This window comes from Vanellus vanellus (assembly GCF_965231255.1).
Source record: "Vanellus vanellus genome assembly, chromosome: 6".
In the NCBI taxonomy this organism is placed as follows: Eukaryota; Metazoa; Chordata; class Aves; order Charadriiformes; family Charadriidae; genus Vanellus; species Vanellus vanellus.
This window is the reverse complement of record NC_138911.1, coordinates 57,409,079-57,428,685: the sequence shown is the minus strand read 5'-3', so window position 1 is coordinate 57,428,685 and position 19,607 is coordinate 57,409,079. Positions and strand designations below refer to the sequence as shown.

The 19,607-nt window shown below is 46.7% G+C and overlaps 1 protein-coding gene across 1 annotated transcript in view; it reads right to left on the bottom strand.

The window, feature by feature from the left end:
• Positions 1-15,224: 15,224 nt before the first annotated feature.
• Positions 15,225-19,607, bottom strand: part of NUDT14 (nudix hydrolase 14) — a 61,778-nt gene continuing 57,395 nt past the window's right edge. Inside the window, exons 5-6 of the mRNA XM_082485522.1 lie at positions 16,292-16,877; positions 15,225-15,238 (exon numbers count right to left, since the gene is read on the bottom strand). Of these exons, the coding sequence (XP_082341648.1) occupies positions 16,637-16,877 (241 nt within the window). The 3' untranslated portion in view covers positions 15,225-15,238; positions 16,292-16,636. The remainder of the gene's footprint in view (positions 15,239-16,291; positions 16,878-19,607) is intronic.

Here is a 19,607-nt window from a genome sequence, read left to right as displayed (position 1 = left end):
AAGTGTTCACAGCACCAAGTCTGTCAGAGTTCAAGGTGCGTCTGGATGATGCTCTTAGTCATGATTTAATTTTAGGTAGTCCTGCAAGGAGGAGGGAGTTGGACTCGATGATGCTTATGGGTCCCTTCCAACTCAAGATATTCTATGATTCTATATATTTTGGTGGCTCTGGGGACATTTGCATGTAGGAGATTGTCACTGCTGTTCTTCCCAGTTTGTAGTGGTGCAAAGACAGCCTCCATGTCCCCAAGCTTGGGATGAGATGAGCACCAGAGACTTAGCAGCTTTCTGCAGGCTTTGCTCCAGCAAGTGATGATTTCTTGTTTCACAGTTTTAAAAGACAATTTGATGAGATCACAGGTCCACCCCTTCTCCACTGCCTTTGCCTGGTGGTAAACATGCTTGTGTCAGCTCAGTTTTAGAGACTGAACCATGGGACACCGTTGCCATGTAGCAATACAGGAGCTACCAAAGACAAGGAGGTGGCTTTGTAATGGAAATCAAATGAGATGTCCTCATAAAACACGTTGCCTGGAAGGGTCCTGGCTCAGGTCCAGCACAGGTGATGGCCCTTTGATGCTGCCTGGCATAGGTGTTATGTGACCTTTTCCATGCCCAAAGGACAGCACTGCCAGGGACAGTGTGCTTCGGCTGTCTGCAGCCTCCATCCAACAAGCTGGGGCACATGGTGTTAACTGGAATGCTCACATTCATCTGTAAAAGAAAATAATAAAAACAGAGGAAGTTTTAAGGGATGTCCAGCCTGTGTTTATTTCCTTCTGAGATGGCTCACACATCTCTAATTTTTCGCAGATTAATTCTTGCTCCCTGTGTTTTTTTGTTTTTTTTTTCAATTCTACAAAGACTTGAAACTGAACTCATTTACTCTAGAAAGAATTCTTCTTGCTTCAGCTTCCCGACATGGGTTAAAATCAATAACATTAAAATTTATTTTAAATGCTTTACTTTATCAAAGCAATTTTCTCAGCATTCCAGCCTGCTGTCAGCTTTCACTGTTATTTGCAATGCATTAGGTGTAGAGCAAAAGAGTGTTTCACAATCCCATCTGCTTTCAAAGACCTTTCTAACAAACCCTGCAGTGAGGATATAATTCATTTGACGACCTTGGTCAAAAACAAACACAGGCCCCAAGGTGCAGCATGTGGAAAGGGGTTGATACACTCAAAGGTTCTGTTATAAAAAAGGGGTTTATGTGTCACTGTCTTGCTGAAGCTGGCTGGCCTTGTGTAGACCCAGCAGCATTGCTGCTGCTGGCTGGGAAGGACGCTATTTCTTTGGTTCATTTTAAAACCACGAAATATATTTATGCTTTTAAATAAACCCCATAGCCTGGCAAATTCCTGTGCCTGTGAGCTGATGGTTGCAAATACATTACGCCGTTATCGCATCAGCTGAATAAACGCATGTGCAAAGTTGCTCAATTGCAGAAGTTGAAAGGGATGATCCGACATTTTTGCGAGTGAGAAAAGCTCAAAGGAGGCAAGGTGGGTGAATAAATTTGCTACAGATGAAACACCTCCGCAGGTAAGTCCCCTAATGAGAGGGCAGTTGGGTTTTACGTGTGTGGGGTCTTTCCATGTTGCAGACCTGCCCAAGCAGTGCAAACCAAGGTTTAAGCAGCTGATTCAGAGCTGCTGCAGACTCAGCTGCTTCCAGGGAGTATCAAGCCATACATGGACCAGGCTTTGAAATTTCCCCCCACTTCTGAAAATCAGGTCACTTCTTGGGTGCTGGCTGTGGCATTAAAAGTCTAATTTTAGGCTCTTGGCTGCAGCAAGCATCCCTGTAAATGCTCGGCTCCTCTGCCAAGCTTCTGTAGGCTAGAGTGGAAATTTGCATCAGGGAGGCTGTACAGTCTGCACTCAATTTGAGAATAAGAAAACAAGACACAGAAAGATCACCTGGATGGAGCTGCCTCTGAGAGGGCAATGCACGTAATACAGACAGAATTCATTATTTTGTTTTTCAGCACAGTTTTAGGGCCAAACCTGTGTCTTCCACCCCATCTTTCCACCCTCCTCATGACAGCTGCCAGCGGCTGCTGGCTGCCACTGCACTGACCGTTCCCTGGAGCCCGTGGAGTGGTCCATGCTTGGTGCCAGCACTAGGAGTTACACGTAGAAACAAAGCTGAACCAGAGGACAGATGTGAGCAGCATGAGATGCCATTGGCCCTGTTTTCCCATCTCTCACATCTGCTGCACACAGGGAGGGAGATGGGGACTGCAGAAAACTCATCTTCTTGTGGGAAGATGGTGGGCGTAGGAACGGATGGTGGAGGCATAGAGGAAGGAGGGGCCGGCTCTTGCCACCCTATACGCATGGTTTCACATACATAACTGATACTCTGAGATGACCCCTGGGTTATCTGAGGATGCAGATGAGCTAAGTACTTGTTAGCAAAGGACAGTTCTTTTACAGTGGTGTGAGTTATCTGAGATGCAGTCTATATGCATGAAAATACAATACTTTGAGCTCCTCGATTCAAAGCGCTGTGATGTGATAGTGAGATACATATTATAGGGTCTTAAATCATGTCTGCAGTGCTGATTACAAATTCGCATAGTCCTGTCTCAGCATGCACCAGGATCAGGGTCAGACCTGGAAAAGATCCTTTGGGGATGGACTATTCAAGTGCTCCAAATTCCTGCTCGGACTCCGGGAGAGGATATTGCTTAAGTGCTACCTTCATTTTCCAAGCCTTACAGCTTGGAGAAAGCATGTTCCACTGGCAGAGAAAGCCCTGCAGATGTTTGGGACATAGCAGTTACATCCAGTCACTGCCACACTCTTTACACAGGATTACAGTCACAGGGCAGCTGGCAGAGAGTCAAATCCTGGCCCCACCAAACTAGTGGATTGACTCGTGCTGGTGAGGCTTTCACCACGCACATTCCCGCTGTACTTCACACCCTATTTCATTGTTCATTAGAACCTAAAATCCAACTGAACAGACCAGCCAGGTACCATTCAGAGAAATATAGAGGTTTTCCAGTGTTTGAAGGAACAAGGTTGGTTACCATGTCCCTTCGTCCCAGGTCTCTTGTGCCCATTTGCTGGGCAGCACCTCAATAGCTAACCACAGTACTGTCTTCCCTCCAGCTGTTTATTCCACATTTTACAGGGAACATCTGGACCACTTCTACATTTGCTCTCACTGAGGCACTTCTGCCTCTCCGAGATTAACCTTCAACTGAGCTACTTCCTGTGAATGGGTGGGCTGATTTTCATAGGAGTTTTTCTTTAATATTGTCTTTATACTTAAACAGTAATATTAAACTTACTGGCAATGTTAAACCTTAAGTTCCAGTCCAATGTGTCATAAGTAGGAGTGAGATCCACAGGATGTTTGAGGCAACCACTGACAAAGGATCCAGAGACAGCAGGTAAGGAAGGTGCTGTAGGCAACCAAACCTATCCATGGAGAGATGTTAAAAAATCATTCTGACCCCTTCTGTGTGTATGCCAACACAGACCCATGCACTGGGATTGCTTTCAGCAGCTGTGTTTTCCAAAGGCGTATTTCTAATGGAGAGAAAAGCACTTAAATCTGAAGACTGTGACTTAAGGGCAAAACCTCTTCATCTCCCCAGGCCTCTCTGAGAAATCCCTAAATATATGAGGCCCAATACTGCTAATGAGATGCTCTTTTTAAAATGAGCCTTACTCAAAGAGGACCTAGTTGGTGTGCTGAAGATGACTTTAGATAGGGGAGTTAATTAGTTTGCAACCCACAGCTGCGAATATCAAACGCTGGGGGAAAGCTTGTTGTTTTACCCAACTCTGCAACTCTATAGAGGAAATAATGGCCATACATTGAGACGGACAATTACTGGGGTAGCCTCAAGCCAGGGCTGCTGATAAGCAGCAGCGGTAGGGTGGTAAGGAAGGTAGACAACATCTCAAGGAGCCGCAGGGCAGGGCCTCACTGGGGACAGCCACTGACAGATGCTGAAGACACTTTCTTGACCAGAAAAAGGTCCTGAGAGGAGCTCAGAGACAGGTATGGCTCTGGAGGGAGGGAAAAAGCTATTTGTCCCGCACATTTCCCTCCCTGTGACCTTCTTCTGGTCAGCTGTGTGGTCAGAAGTTCTGGAAACCCTGCAAGTGCTCCTTTTCCTCAACAGCAGATCTGGAATTTGGTGTTGACATTTCCTTATAAGCTGGACATGTCGCTTCAGGAGCTGTGCCAAAACAATCAAAACAAAGAAAAATATCTTCCTGTGTAGTGCAAGTAAACATAGACTCTTCTCTGACAACAATGGAGCTGTGTTTATTTGCATCCAACCTGGTTTGGCCCTGAGGTTGCAAATAAAGCCGTTATCATCTCCATCAGGACAGCAAGCAGACGAAAATTTCTCTTTTGGAGAGGGGATACCTCATATTTCCAAGAAAATCTATGAAACCTGAAAGAATTAAGCCACTGTCCTTTATCATTACGGTGTGGGACTCCTGGACTTCTCATGGGGGTGGCAGGAAAAGAATATAATTTGAGATGGTCAGAAATGCGACCTAATGATCATGGTTGCTAATGTCATATACGTGCCACAGTCAAAGGTGTGTGGACAAGCCTGCACCAGGCTCAGGCTTCCCAGCCTGATGCCACTGACCCCACAGTATCTCTGTGCTGGGCTTGGTGGAGCCACCGACCCCACGGTTGCCCCAGCCTGGGCACCTCCATCCTGCAGGAGCCACACTTCCACATGAGGCTGGAGGAAAGGCTTTCTTGATGGATATTTATGAAGTTACAAGCCTTTCTGAGACCTTCTGTGGTAGGGGGGTGCTTCCTTTGAGCTGTGGCACAAGTTCATCTGCTCCTGGGCAGTGCAGGGTGACAATGACAGAGCGCTATGTGCCACCAAGCACTTTCCTTCCAGCCCAGCCTGAGCAGACCTGATTCTTTGGGATCCAGCGTCTTCTTTTGCGATGATTTTCACCAGCATTGAAAAGCAGCTATACAATGAATTCAGTGTAAAAACTCCTTAGAAAGGTACCAACACACAACTTACTGGGGGAAATACCTTCCTGAAAAAGAGCCTTTTAAACACAGCTTGGTTTAACCCTGCCCGCTCTCAACGCGGCAGCAAAGCTCCTGCTTATGGCTGTGAGCAAAATTAAGAGCTTTTGGCTCGTGTGTCTATAATTAGACTGAGCAGAAGGCAAAATATTCCGTTATGACAACTTCAGCGTGGAAAGAAATAGGTCTGAGCAGATGTTGATTTGCAGAATAAACAAATCAATTCAATTCAATTTAGTCCCCTCTCCTGTTTGAGTCCTTTGTTCCTTGATTTAGAGTGTCAAATACAGTCCTTATGCTGTATGCATGACAAAAAACACATGCCAGGTCAGACACATAAATCTGCAAATAGAAAATATATCCAGTATTCTTGTAGGTCTGCCATATCTCCCTATCATCCTGCAACCTTCAGGACCTTGGCTTTCCCCCAGGGCTGGTGTTCGACAAATTAAAACTCCATTTTCAAAGAAGCTTACAAGTGAAATGATTGCCTTTGATGCTGAAACCTCTCAGGGTTTTAGGTTGTACTAAATGAACAAACTGAGCTTCCCAGTCTCTAAATTTTCAGGTGAAATCAGCATCCCTTATAAAAGGCAGGTTGGTGGCATGATGTTGGGAGAGAGTTGGACTGACCTGCACACACAGGACCAGGCGCTGAGTCCCTCCCTGCACGTCCATCTTTTATCACCTGAGACGGCACAGTCCTTGAGGATGGGGCTCTCTTGAAGGACTGGAAAGCCCAAGCCTGTAAAGTTTGTTAATGCAAATCGCTTGGAAAGAAGTTCAGTTGAAAACAAACAAGCAAACAAACAAATAAATAAGGGTTGCCTCCTGAAGTCTCATGCTCTTTCTGAAAAGTTGAGCTTGGATTTAAAGGACTTTGTTTTCTTGAGAGGTCTGTGGCTCCTCTGTCTTCCAAGTTTAGACCGAGACATAATTCAGCCTTTTTAATAATTGAAAGGCATTTGAGTCTTCTTAGTCCAAAGGAACAGATAAGCAGCTTTCTGCGTACTAAAACTCAGGCTGGTTTTATAAGGAGCATTAGTGCAATAGTCCTTCCATGTGTTTTGTAGCCTAATAGGAATATTAGTGTACACACAGGCTTGGAGGAATCATCTGATATGTTTATTGTTTGGCATTTACATTTCTTTAACTGCGAACACCAAACTATTGTAAGCTAAGACAGTATTATGAGCCGAGATGCATGATCTTTGTTGTGAATACACTGGTACACTCAACAGCACCAGCTAAGTGTTTTAATTTGGTAAAGAGGAGGTGAGCACGTTCAGAAAGTCAGCGCTCAAACATAGATCCCATGGCAGAGGGCAGACGTCTGGATCAAAGAAATAGGTAGTGAGAAAAATGGGATCCGTGCCTTTGTACTGCAACACGGTTCCTGAAGTCCTGGTTCTCCGCTGACCATGTTTTGCTTGTTGGACTTAGGTACACAAATGTTGAAAATTACAGAAATTTGAGAAGAACTCATTTCATCTGGAGCATCTGTGGTCTGCACACAAGTGGCTGGCGAGTGGGCCAAGCACCGCATCAGTTTAATCACCTGGAATACCATTGATCCGCTCTGTATCGAAAGCCGCTGCAGGGAATCTGACGTCTCCAGGTGGCACAAAGGGGCAGGCACACACCCCTGTGCCCCAGAATGACCCAGTAGGTCCAAAATCAGTTTAAGAGAGGGAAGTAGTTAGTTCTCAACCTGCACAGATGGCTCCCATTGACTCCTCTGTCTCACCCCTACAGCTCAGCCTGGTGTTACACGGCAGCACGAGTGCTGCTTTTCTGGCAAAACAAGAGGAGCTGCATTTGACTGCTTTCCTGCAGGCGAGCACCTCGCTTTTGTTCTGAACGATGTATAGGATGGATATTTGCAGCTGGAGGATGGCTGTAGAGGTAGGGTGTGTTGCATGAAACACCAGACTGCTGCCTCTATAGCCTCCTGGACCTTTCCCGAGCACCGAGGGCTTCCCTGTGCCATGGGAGTCTCAGCCAGAGGTGGGTCCTGAGCCCCTAGAAGCGTGCAGAGTGGTCCTGCTTGGCTGCAGACCCCCCTCCTAGACCTACCTGTTTTCAGGGGCCCAGCACTGGTTCCCTACTTCTCTTGAAAAAAAACAACACCCCAACCCCCAAAATTCTTATTCCACATGAAAGATCTAAATATATTACCTGAGGAAAAAAAAAAAAGTTCCTCATTTTTATATCAAGAGTAAGTGCTCCATGTTAATTCTGCACTGCTATATGCACATTCTGGATGTTCCTTACGAAGCCAGTGAGGCAAAAGCAGCCCTGCAAGCGCCAGTCCTGCAAAGCCGAACCGCCACCCTCGGCTCCAACCCATGAGAACCCTCTCTGTGATCTTTTCCAGAAACGGCACCTTAGATGACAACATCTTTTACAAGGAAACGACTTGGCTACATAAGAATGAGTCACTTCGTTGAACGTTAAACTAGCTGCATCGTGTGTTTCCATCTCCTCTCTCTCCCTGCTGGGCAGCCCTGGGTGGGTGCTCCGGTGGAGGCAGCAGAGCTCCAGGGCCGGGGGATACTCGTGTCTCGGTGCCATGGCCTTGCCCTCTCCAATAGCATTGTTAAACCCATTCAGGAGCAACTAACCCATCTGAGAGGTGGAGGTGCCGGAGGGGTGGGCAGTAGCTGGAGCCCCCCACACTCGGAGGCAGGCTGCGTAAGCCCAGTTTCTCTGGAAAAGCAGCTAAAAATAGCCAGGGGTGATGTGCCACAGGCTGCGGGCTCCCGCTGCCAGGTTGGATTTATATTGCAGCAACACTGGGACTCGGGCCCAGGCCACGCGCAGCGCCCGGGGGGCGAGGGCCAGGGATCGAGGGGGGGACACAGGGCCCGGCAGCCACGGGCTGGCCACCACAGCCGGGCTGGGGCCAAAGGCAATGCCCTGTGCTCTGCGCCCCTTCAATCCCAGCCACGGTCCTCACTGGGTGCCAGCCCGGCTCCCGTGGGACCCCTGTGTCCTGTCGCGTCCCCCCCACCCCCCAGACTACACCATGAGCTGCTCGGGATGATCGTTAGGTCTGGGGAGGTAACGAGGAGGATCGAGGTGGTCTCAGTTTCTTTATCCCTCGTAAGAGGGTTTGCACCATAAGATGATACCTTACTCCAGAGCAGCCTGGTCAGGGGGAAATAAACACTAGCTAAGTAAACACTGATCATCCTGCTTAGAGACTTGAATTAAAAAGCTTTGCCAATCAGCCTTGATTGATAGAAAAAGGACAGGGCATTAGGATCAGTCATGCGGCTTTCGAAGGCAAGACCTTCACCTCGTTTTTTTTGCTTCTTTTCATGTTTGCTGACACCTCCTCCGTTAATCAAACTAGGAGCAGACCTGTGTCATTAACTGCAGAATATTTACACATCGCTTTTACCAGCGAGGAAGAACAAATCTACAGATTAGCGTCCATCTAGGAGCTAAATCCTGTGCTAGAGAGAGCTGTCGCTCTGCTGTGATCAATAAACCCGTCAGCCGCCGCTCAGTGTCTTGGCCCTGCGAGAGCCTCTGGAATGAGATCTTATTATTTTGATGTATTGGTGTTATTTTGGCTGTGCTTATCTGAGAGACTGGGATCAGATTGTGTGGAAGAGCAATTAAAAAAAAGAAAAAAAAAAAGAAGAATAAAAACCCCAACAAACGAACAAAGGCATTAGAGGTAAGGGAAAGCCATTTGAAAAGATGAAGCTGGCAGCATGACCGGGGAGATGCAGCAGACGAGAACGTTGGGTATGAAGCTGGTAGCTGGCTTGGCTGTCCCCTGCGCGTTGCTCTGGCTGTGTGTGGCCCAGAAGCTGCTCAGTGTGACACCGCCGCCGCAAACCGGGGCTGCTGCAGATGGGACAGCCTCCAGCCTTACACCACCAGCTGGCCGGCCATGCGAAGGCTTGTGGCTGCTTTGGAGGGCCGACGTGAAGCTGTGCAATTTTTCATACACACTCGTCACCGGCCCAACTCTGCTCCCTTTTTGCAGCAGGAGTCTGTTGCGAGCCCCCCTCCCTGCCGTTTAAAGATATTTCTTAAATATCAGATAAAAGTACCAAAGGCAGAGGTTGCTCATCACAGCAAATAGGGTTTTCTGAAGCACTTCCGCCGTGACTAAGCACAAATCTTGAATGAGACCTTGGCTGCTTTGCCTGTTCCTGAGGTGCACTGATGCTGGTCCCCCCACTTCCCAACCATGATGGGAAGAGATGAGACAGATCCTGACACCAGTACCAAAGAACAGGCTGCCCAGAGAGGTGGTGGAGTCTCCAATTCTGGAGACATTCAAAACCCTCCTGGATGCCATCCTGTGCGACCTGCTGTAGGTGACCCTGCTCTGGCGGGGGGGTTGGACTAGATGATCTCCGGAGGTCCCTTCCAACCCCTATGATTCTGTGATATTGTGGATGCCCTCCTCCCTGTCCTGTTGTCTGTGGGAGGTCCCAGCTCCAGGGACTGCGTCTAGCCCCCATACACTTGGGGCTCCCTTGCACTGCCACAACCCTGCTAACCCGCAGGAGCGGGAGCAAACGTGCTGCAAACCCACCCCGGGGCTCTGTGCATGATTGATAGCAGCATGGCGCGGTGGGGCTGGCAGCGTGGATTAGCAGCTGATGGATTGCCGTAACTCAAGCCCTCGCATCCCTTCTGCACTGCCAGCTCCGGGGTCAGCGGTGCTCGGGCTGCAGTACAAACCCGGCCAGGCAAGCCAGCTTCAACTCAAGGTCTGCTGAAGCTGGGAAGCCATGGAGGGGGAAAACCCAAGTTATGTCTCTGGGGAGGCCCATGGGGAGCGTTGAAGTCCTTACAAAGTCCCTCGCCTTCATATTGAATAGAAAAGAGGAGCTGGAGGTAGCGTGACGTGGGCTTGCGATACCTCTGGTCTTGTTTTCCTGATTTTATTGCAAAAGGAGCACCCCGAAACCCCAGGGTGGGAGCGGGGGGAGCTTGAAGGATGAAATGAAGGAGGTTACGAAAGGAGCAGAGCAGGTTATCGGTACGAGTGCATTCCTGCGTGGCCGGGCAGCCAGGGCCCCTTTCACAAACCCCGGGGAGCTGTTTGCACAGCACTCGCCGTTTGTCCCAAGAACATTTCTTAAATTGTTTCTAGCACTCTCAAGTGCGTGATTGTGCCTTGTCCAGTTACTTTAGCAATCGCTGCACGAGCAGAAGTGTTACCTGAACACCCCATCCCCACAAACACACAACGGAGCTGCTGGAGGGACGCGCATGGCGGGCAGGAGCTGAAGGCATGTTGTATTCACCACCACCTCCATTGGCCAGGCTCAGAAACATGATTAGTGACTCTGGCCCTTAAACCCATCCTCATCCCCAGGCTCGTAGGAGCAGCTGCAGCCCTGGAGGGGACCAGCAGGCTGGAGCACACCGTTTCCCATTGCCACAGTCCCTTCCAGTGGCTGCTGGGGAAGCTTCGGAGATTGTGGCCAGGCTGAGGCACAGCAAGCACCCAGCTCTGCCCACCCGTTGAGGACTTTGGAAAGGGTTGGGGACAGCACTGGTGCTGTGCCAGAGACCCTGAAGCAGTGGGGCAAGTCTCATCACCCATGTTTCCACTGCACCTGGAGCCAGGTGGGACGTTGTCCTCCTTGACTTATTTTCAGGGGTATTAATTAACTGCTCCTTTTCCCCAAGCTCTCCTCCACAAGTCCAAGGGAACAGGGTTAAAACCAGGCTGTGTTTACATTGTGACGGACATGCGCTCGGAGGGCATCGTTCAGAGGGGTTGGGCTCTTGAATGGGTGGTCTTGACCTCAGGAGGTCCCCACACACACACATGCACTGCTCGGGGCTCATGTGGCACTTGGTCTGTCCCCAGCTGGTCAGATGTGGCCGAGCCAGGGCTGGTTCCTGGCTCCCACATCATGTCTGTAGTGATCACAGCAATGTTTTGCTCTTGTAAAATGCTAAAATCACATTTATCTTACTGTTGAGTGCTCTACCCATCGCATCCATACCCTGAACACTGAGCCACAGGTGGGCACAAGAGGATACCGGGGATATTTCTGTTAACAAGGTTGGAGCATGAGGGTAGCCATTAATTTATGGGCTTGACAGCCGCTCCCGCATCACCCATTCCCAACCCATTGTCATTGTAACCAAGTGTCCAAAGCGGGTTTCTCAGAGCACCACTGCTTCTGAATGTCTTGTTAGAGACGGAAGCCAGCACAGGATACCGAGTACTTCAGCAGCAAAGCGATACAGTGCGTGGCTGGCAGGGTTTACTACCTATCTGATTGTATTTCCAATTACAAGAAATGCACTGAAGCCAGTCCTGAGGCAGGCCAGAGAGCTCTGAGCGCCGCAAATCTGGGCCATTTAGCTATGTTATGACTTCTCCTCCCTCGTGATTCATCCCACGAGCAATTAAAGCCCTTGCAAAAATGTGTTGCCAATTAAAGAGTGAGACTGGCTCTGAAGGATTAGACAAATTGAGGAGTAACATTTGCAGTAGCGCAGGATTTGCATGAGCATCCCTTTTTTGTTCGTATCAAGCAAAATCCCCTGTGAACCGGTGGGAATGAGAACTCCTGCTGGAAACCTGCTCCAAAGTCCACGGCATCCTTCCTCAAATTAAATTTGAATCTGGACTGGGGTTTGAGCTCTTGAAGCTCCAACTTAGTGCTCCACTGGTTGAGATGTAGCAAAGCAGAGCAGGCAAAACCCTTTTTGGAGGTGCTGAGCCCAAAAAAGGGGCTAGATTGCAGATCGCTGGTACCTGCCGGCCAGGCCACTCGGCAGCATCCCTGGGACTGCAGGGACCGCGGTGCGCCGTGTCCCTGCTCAGGCAGCAGCCCGGCCCCTGCCCATCGCCTCCATCCCGGTGCAGCCACCGAGACCGAAGCTGCAAATCCGTCCTGTGTGCACAGGCCTTATTCTGATCCCTCTGAAGCCGCTACATGCTTTGGGCGGTGGCTCCTAACAGCTTCAAACAACCGTATTAATCTGTGACAGCCTCCCTTGCCAAAGCGCGCAGGGCAGCGAAGGCGCGGGGAGCACAGCAGGAGCCGCGCAGACAGACTTTTATGGCCACAAAGGCCAAGTCGCACCTGCTAACGGTTGTGAATAGACTTGCAGACAGCACCAGGTGTGCCATTTCAACAGATTTCACAACTGGGTGTGCCTTTCATCTATGTATAGAGCCCCGGCGAGGGGATGAAGCGTGCTCAGCGATTGTTCTTATTTAGCAAAAAATCCTATTTGTCCAGTGGGCCGCCCTGCGCGGTCGGCACGTGTATTTCAGGAGCAATTATATCGGTTGCCCTCAGCCTGGCCCCGGCCGTGGCCCTGTGGGGAGTCCGGGAACGCCGCTTTTATCGTTGGCGGGGAGGGATGGTAATGAGGGAGTGGGCGAAAAGGCAAGCGGCCGGCTGCCAGGGGAGCGCGCTTCCAGCAGCCCAAGGAGCATCCCTGCGCGCCCCGGGGAGCAAGGGTGGCCGAGGCACCCTGCACCCCATCCCTGTGCCTGCCCCCCACCTACCCCCCGGTGTAATTCAGCTTGTTTATTTAAAGTGTCAGCCTCTTAGAGAAGGCATTTTAATCATATCACTCTTCAGTGCTTTATACCGCGAGACGTGGGAGTAGCTCAGGGCTTGTAGATACTTTACAAATAGGTTAATAAGCAGCAATAATAAATGAGGTCCATGTACTTGCAAGGTGTTGGTGATGTCTCTTCAGGCACCTAATAGTGAGCCTGACAGCAACATCACATTCAAAACTGTAATTTCAGGCTTCATTAGAAGCCTGAGTCATAATTTCAGGTTCATTAGATTATCTCTGTATCCCAAAGCCTTATCATAAAGATGAGAGATGCTAAGATTTGTTTTTTAAATGCGGACCACTCGATTGTACTCAGTAAAAGACGCTGATCTCATGGGGATGGTTGGATAAGACCAGACAAGAGTTTCGCAGGCTGGAGTCAGTATTCATTAGCAGCAAATGGGAACCCTGTTTTACTCTGAACTGTCTGCTCTCCGTGGACGTATGTGTGATGGCACGTCCGAAGGATGTGTCTAAATGCAGACATGATTTCAAGCTTCCATTAGAAGCACTTTTTTCCTGCCTGGGCTTGGCCGATGTATATTGGATTTGCACTAATTATGATCTTTGAAATAAGCCCTGACGAGAGAAGTGGCATCTAAATTGCTCTGGTTTTATTTTTATAAATATGAATCATCAAAAAAAAGTTCAAGCTCTTTCTCCTGCATTTTCAAACCTTCCTAATTCCCTATAAAAATCCTCACCAAAATTAACAGGGAAAAAAGGAAAAGGATGAAGATGCATTTATATTTAATATTGCAAAGCCAAACACCATATACAGCATCACTTTACGTACAGCTTTCACTATATTGTATCACTGCTGTTTCTGTGGAAAACTGCCAAATTGTGGAAGGAAACCAAAGTAATCCCTGACCATTTTGTTTCTGTTTGAGAATTACAAATAGCGGAGACGGCTGGGCAGAGCACAGGGCCGGGGCACAGCATCCCTTAGTGTGTTACAGCTTCAGAGCCACCGCAGTCCCCCAGGGTTTGCAGGTGTCTTTCCTGTAGACCCCTGGGGCGGGATGGACTGGGAGGTGGGGATAACGCTGCTCAGCTTCTTGCCTGGCCTTCTGGATCATGGAGAAATGCTGAGGGACTCATCAGCTCATGCAACTGCCCTCTGTCATGATTAACTGGCAGAGAAGTATCAATTGCATAAAAAATGTTTGGTCTGAAGCCTGTAGCTTGCATTGGCGAGGTCACCTCTGAGCCCAGTGGTGCCATGCGGCTGCCCCTGTGCCTTCGCGAGGGCTGCAGTTTCTCTCCCCATGTACTCCTCCATGCTGCTGCACCACGCACTCCCTCTTCCCACACCGTCACTTCCCGCTCTCATCCCATGCCTGGGAAACCCCTGCTGCTGCTCTGGTGGTGGTAGCTCCTCTGTATCACCCCGCATGGCGCCAGGGCTGGGCTGTGAAGCAGACTGGCTTCAGGCACCTACAACTTGCAAGCCCTCCACCCTGCTGAGTGACGGAGAACAGCCTTCTGCTGACCAGCGGCACTATTTTGGCAAGTCTGGCACCGCCCTTGGTGCCCCCCCAACACACACACGCGCTTGGGAAGGGACAGTATGTTAGAAGGAGTGGACACCTTGCACCTCGGTTTCAAACCATCCAGCTCAAAGACCTGCAGCCAAAGCACGAGTGGCTGACAGCAGCTGTGTGATGCACTGAGAGACTTTAGGGCCTTCGTCCTCCCCCTCGCTGGGTATGGCCACGCGCTCTCTCTGGTGGCCCACCAGCCCATAGTTCATGATGTGCACATTGCGTGGTGGCACAACAAATCCCGCACTGGCTGACCTGCCTCCTCCAGGGGTGGTCTGATGAGTCCAAACTGAATGCAGGTGCTGAGATTTGAAGGCACTTCTAGACAGACTAATCAGTGAAATGATTATTTAGTCTGATGAATTACACCTTGAACGCTTGTCATCCACAAGGGTGGGTCAAAGCTTTGGGCTGTCCCCAAGGTTGTTAATGCAACATGAGGGCACCTTGTGAAGCACCTATGCCAGGTTCTGGATGTGGCAGAGGAGGGAATATCTGACGGGGGGAAAGCTCTCACCATCGCATTAAGAACTTCATTAGAAGTGGAGTTTTGTCCATTTGTAATTCTGGGGCAAACGGTATAAATACATAAATGCTGCTTTGAAAAGTTGCAAACTCTGATCCCCCTGTGCTAGACAAATTTATTTTTCCAAATTACTGCATTATACAGCAAAAAAGACTTTTGTCATGTATATGCACACACTTATTAGCTTGACATTAAACAGATAAACAAGCAATAACTTTGATGGAATCAAATAGATACTTTGGTAGTTACAGCCTGAAATAAAACATTATTTATTATACATATTGTAGTAGTTCATAAAGACCTCAGCAGCAATCAGGACACATCGCACCAGACACCGTAAAGACGCAAGGCAGTGGAGACCCAGCCTTAAAACACCTTCCAATGTAAATACATCAAACAGACAGAATTTATTTGCTTTTCACAATAACTCAGCCCTTGACTCACCACAGACCAGGCACAGTTCAACTCAAATGTGTCTGAACTTTCACAAAAGGTGTCTGACTCTCACAGATGAAGGCTGTTCTTTCTCCAGTGGCTTTCCAAGGATCCTTCCTCCCTGTCAGCAGGAGAACCAGCAAGTATCAGTTCTAAACACATATTTTTTTAATATTATTTATTTATACGCCTATTTAGACATGCGGTGATTTTAAATCAGCCACTGGACACCATCATGCATCTGTAATGCTTTTATTCCAGTTGCTATATGAAAGTTTGCATATTTGCAGTACTCATCTCCTAAACATACTTAGTACCCCGGCAATCCTAGAAGCACATGTAATGTAGTCATGTTGATTAACATTAACTCAGTGAGTAACATAAACAAGCGCATAATTAAATTGCCAGACTTGACTCTCTTTCATTCATGCTCATAACAGTTTCACGTGACAAACAGTCCACATCTAAACTGCGCTGATTGAACAAGTCATATACATCCTAATTAGACCACTTTATTAAATCAAATTGTGTGGCTCAGCACGTCTGTGTAGGTTGTACAGACTTCAATGTAAACTGGTCAAATGATGATAAAATCTCTCAATAAAGCACTTCCAATCATGAGATTTCAAGGAGCGTTATCTGAGGGGTAAGTCCCATTCTTCCCATTTGATAAGGAAACTGAGACCACAGAACACCTCAGAGAGATCGCTTGTATTAGTCACCTCAGAGTCAAATTAAAGGAATTTGGCCTCTCAAGTCCCGCTCTAGAGGACAAAGTTTGATCTAATTAATCAAGTATTACCCATAAAACAAACAAAGAAGCATGTGTTCCAGTAGAAGCCCCCACCATTAATCTCTCTATCACCATCACTGCTGCTCAGCATTATAGTGGGAACAAACAGAAGCACATAATCTTACAGCTGGTCTATTGTCAAAATGACACATTAGCAGAAGGATTTACAGATATGTTTGCTTATGAAATAAAGGTTTGCGTGTTCAGAAATGCAAAGATTTTCTCTGTACGGGAGCTGCACACCACAGAGAAAGCTGCTCCCTGAAAGCTGTGCAGACCTTGGAAACGTAGTTAGGGTATCTGTGACTATTAGGTTTGCTGCCTCCCCCCGAAAAAATATCAGAAACTACAGTGAATACACAGCTGCCAGTACGTACGGACCACAGTGACAGGCTGGTACAGCAGCTGCGCTGAGGTCCTGAGCAACTCTTCAAAATAGCGGTAGAGCCGTGCCATCAAATAGGAGAACTGAACACATTTACTTAGCCTTTGTGCGAAAATCAACATTTGCTTCTCAGAGGTAAATCCTGGCCCCAGCGAAGCCAGTAAGTGTTCTGCTAATGACGGAAATTGAGTCAGGATTTTAATTCAGATTTTACTTCCAAATTTATTTCAAGGAAGATTTGCTCTGTGAAAAGCTGAGATGATCGAGGCAGGCAGATTTGCAGTTTTCTGTATCCACAGAACCAGCAGGAAAGCTTTTCTTTAAATCACAGTGCTTTGATTTTATTTTTTTGGTAGATTGGGTGCTATGTTGTTTTGGAACCACATGAAGCTGAAGATGACACCCATTGTCTTTGGGAGAGTCTCATCATAAGCAAACGTCATGGAGTCTTCTAAAGGTATTTCTACAACTTCAATCAGCTCTCCTTCTTCGGGCTGGCCACCTCCTTCACCAGTTCTCATCTGGTCTGTTACTTCTGCATAAAATAATGTCTGCCTAGAACCTGTCACACCAACTCCAGACCTGGTAAAAAGCAGAGAGGAAACTTTGTTTTAGATAAGAAGGTGGTAGTTAGGAACTAGCTGGAATGGAGACCCGGCTCTTTAACTTGTGTCACGAAGCAACATCAAAACAGACAGCATGTCATTGCTGTCTTTTAATGTCATTTAGAACCTATGCATGCAATTTGGTTTATACAGAAATAGAGAAATGCATGCAGAAATACCAACACTTTTGAACACAGCTGCACATGAAATGGATTTGTCTTCAAATATATCCTGCAGCTTTGGAAAAAAGTTAGTTTGGGAGAAAATAAAAAAGTAGGTTTTGAATTGGTGAACTGTTGTTCTACATATACTGAAGTCAACAGAAGTTTATTCAGCTGACCTCAGTGAGAGCTGGACTGCAGGATGACTCAGAGATTTACAAACAACAGAATGAAGCTCCTCAGTGTGCCTGTTTGCTATCATGCTACATTTTTGCTTGGTTTTACACAAATATTTAGATTTTTTTACACAAATATTTAATTTTTTACTCTTAAGAAGATTATGTCCATTCACAGCTGGAGTCCTCTACTCATGGACTGGATAGGTACGAGAACAGAAAGGCAGCCTGAGAGTCTTTCTCTACCCTTCCTGAACTTTAGCCTTGACCCAAATGGACCACTGTTAGCACGCGTGTATGTGAAGTAATTCAGTCTCCCTGCTAAAATTGTTACAGTGGATTTAGTTGAGGATATTTTAGATTATGTAGTCTTTCTTCAGCTAGACCGCTTGCTGTGTATTATACTTCTTATTTGTTAATCCTCTATTTCCTTAGGACTATTTCATTTAGGTATTATTAAATAAGGGATAAGTACATAATCCACTCATTTAGTCCTTCCAAGAAAATATTCACATTGCAATCGCAACTTCTTAATTTCACATGATTACAAGCGACTTTTCATACTGAATCTGGATCCAAAGTTCACTGAAACTATGAATCTGGCATTACAGCAAGCTGAAAAATTAGCTTCCATATTATTATACATACAGACGATCCTCAGATTTATAGCAGTATTATGATCTTACAGTGTATATCAATACTTACCCAACCATTAGTCAACAAATCTTTGAGTTAATCCAGCATAAATCACACACCCCCCATAGCAGGAATTAATCATTTGTCTCTCAATTTTCCAAGAACACTGGCAATTATTTTGTTTAGAGAATTAATAGTGATCATTGAAGTTGGTTTCTTACATAAGAATATATTCTTTTTTTTTTTAAACAAAGAATAGGGAGCAAACCAGTGAATTATTTTCCTAAAATTACTACTGATACATTATGTGACTTTGGGAAAGATGTTTCACAACTCCAGGATCATTCCTGTATCTCTACGAAGTGCTCAAGAAACTTAAGCATCTTTGGCACTTCCAGGAACTTTGAAGGCTGATATGGGTTTTCTTTCATTCTGGGCTCATCACTTCATTTCAGTGTCAGTAGTGGGTTTTTTGATACACATTTTGACCAACAAAATGTGACATACTAGGATGCAGCAAAAGGTCAGACTAAAAGTTTTCCTTCTCCTTTCCACTTTCAACAAAGTACATGACCTCCTTCCCCAGTCAATCTGATTCTGTATTTACTTTCGCCAAGGACCTCTTTTCTGTAGCCACTGTCCTTGATATTTGTAGGCTATTCTGATGACCATCAGAGACGGTTTGCCAATAAAAGAGCCCTCCAGGGCTGACAATCATCCACAGACTGTATGTATGTGCCAGTGGCACCAGATCAAATGTCTTCTCAGGACTCTCCGTGCCACACTCCCTTTTCCTTTCTCTGATGGGAAGCTGCCTGGAAGAGCAGTGCCGTTCGCCAGCCGTGCTACTACTCATCTCACCTCAAGTGAAGATCCAACCAGCAGAGAGCACAACACAAACACAGTCTCTGAAAGCAGCAGGAGTCACAGACTGGGCCCACCGTGCTGGCTTAATCATTCTTATCTCATTATAAAAGGAAGGTAGATTTATTTTTCATCGAGTTGCTATCAGCAACCGGCTCGCAAAAGTTGGAATGTTATTTTTCATGCTCGTATGCTATCAGTGCCCTTTCTGCCGTGAGGATGATGGCACAGTTTACTAGATTCCCTTTGTGTTAAAATACAATACATTTTTCTTGGTATTATCCAACAATGATATAAAATGTTAACAAGCAACACTGGAAATGAAATACTGACAAAGAGCAAACAGATCTCTTTCATAATCCATCACGGCTGGCTATTTAAGCTCTAGTCATTTAGTGAACAGTCTCCCCCAGCTTAGTCACCCTGATTTCTGTCACTGACCACTGACCCGTGTGCTACCCACTCCGCACTGTCGTTGCTATGTCCATTGGAAGGAGCCTCATGGAGAGAACGTATTTGTGATGGAATAGTACATTGTTTGCTTATTTTTTGTTCCCTCTTTTCCTCCTTCTTTTCTTGTGTGGGGAGGCAGAAAGGATTTTTTTTAATCATCTAGAGAATGACATCTGTCTTCCTCTCTATATAGTGCTTACTTGTTCTTCAATTGTTTCTGCAAGAATTGCAGTAATTAAATACATTAAATGTTTTAAGTAAATTAAATATTCTTTGGTAACTGATAATAATAAAAAAAAAAACATTTTATTTTATACAGTAAAATTTGCAAGACAAAGAATGCAGCTTGCTAGTCTCCATAGGTACTATGAAAAAACACAGGACGGCATAACACATTTAATGTTATGTTATTTCTGA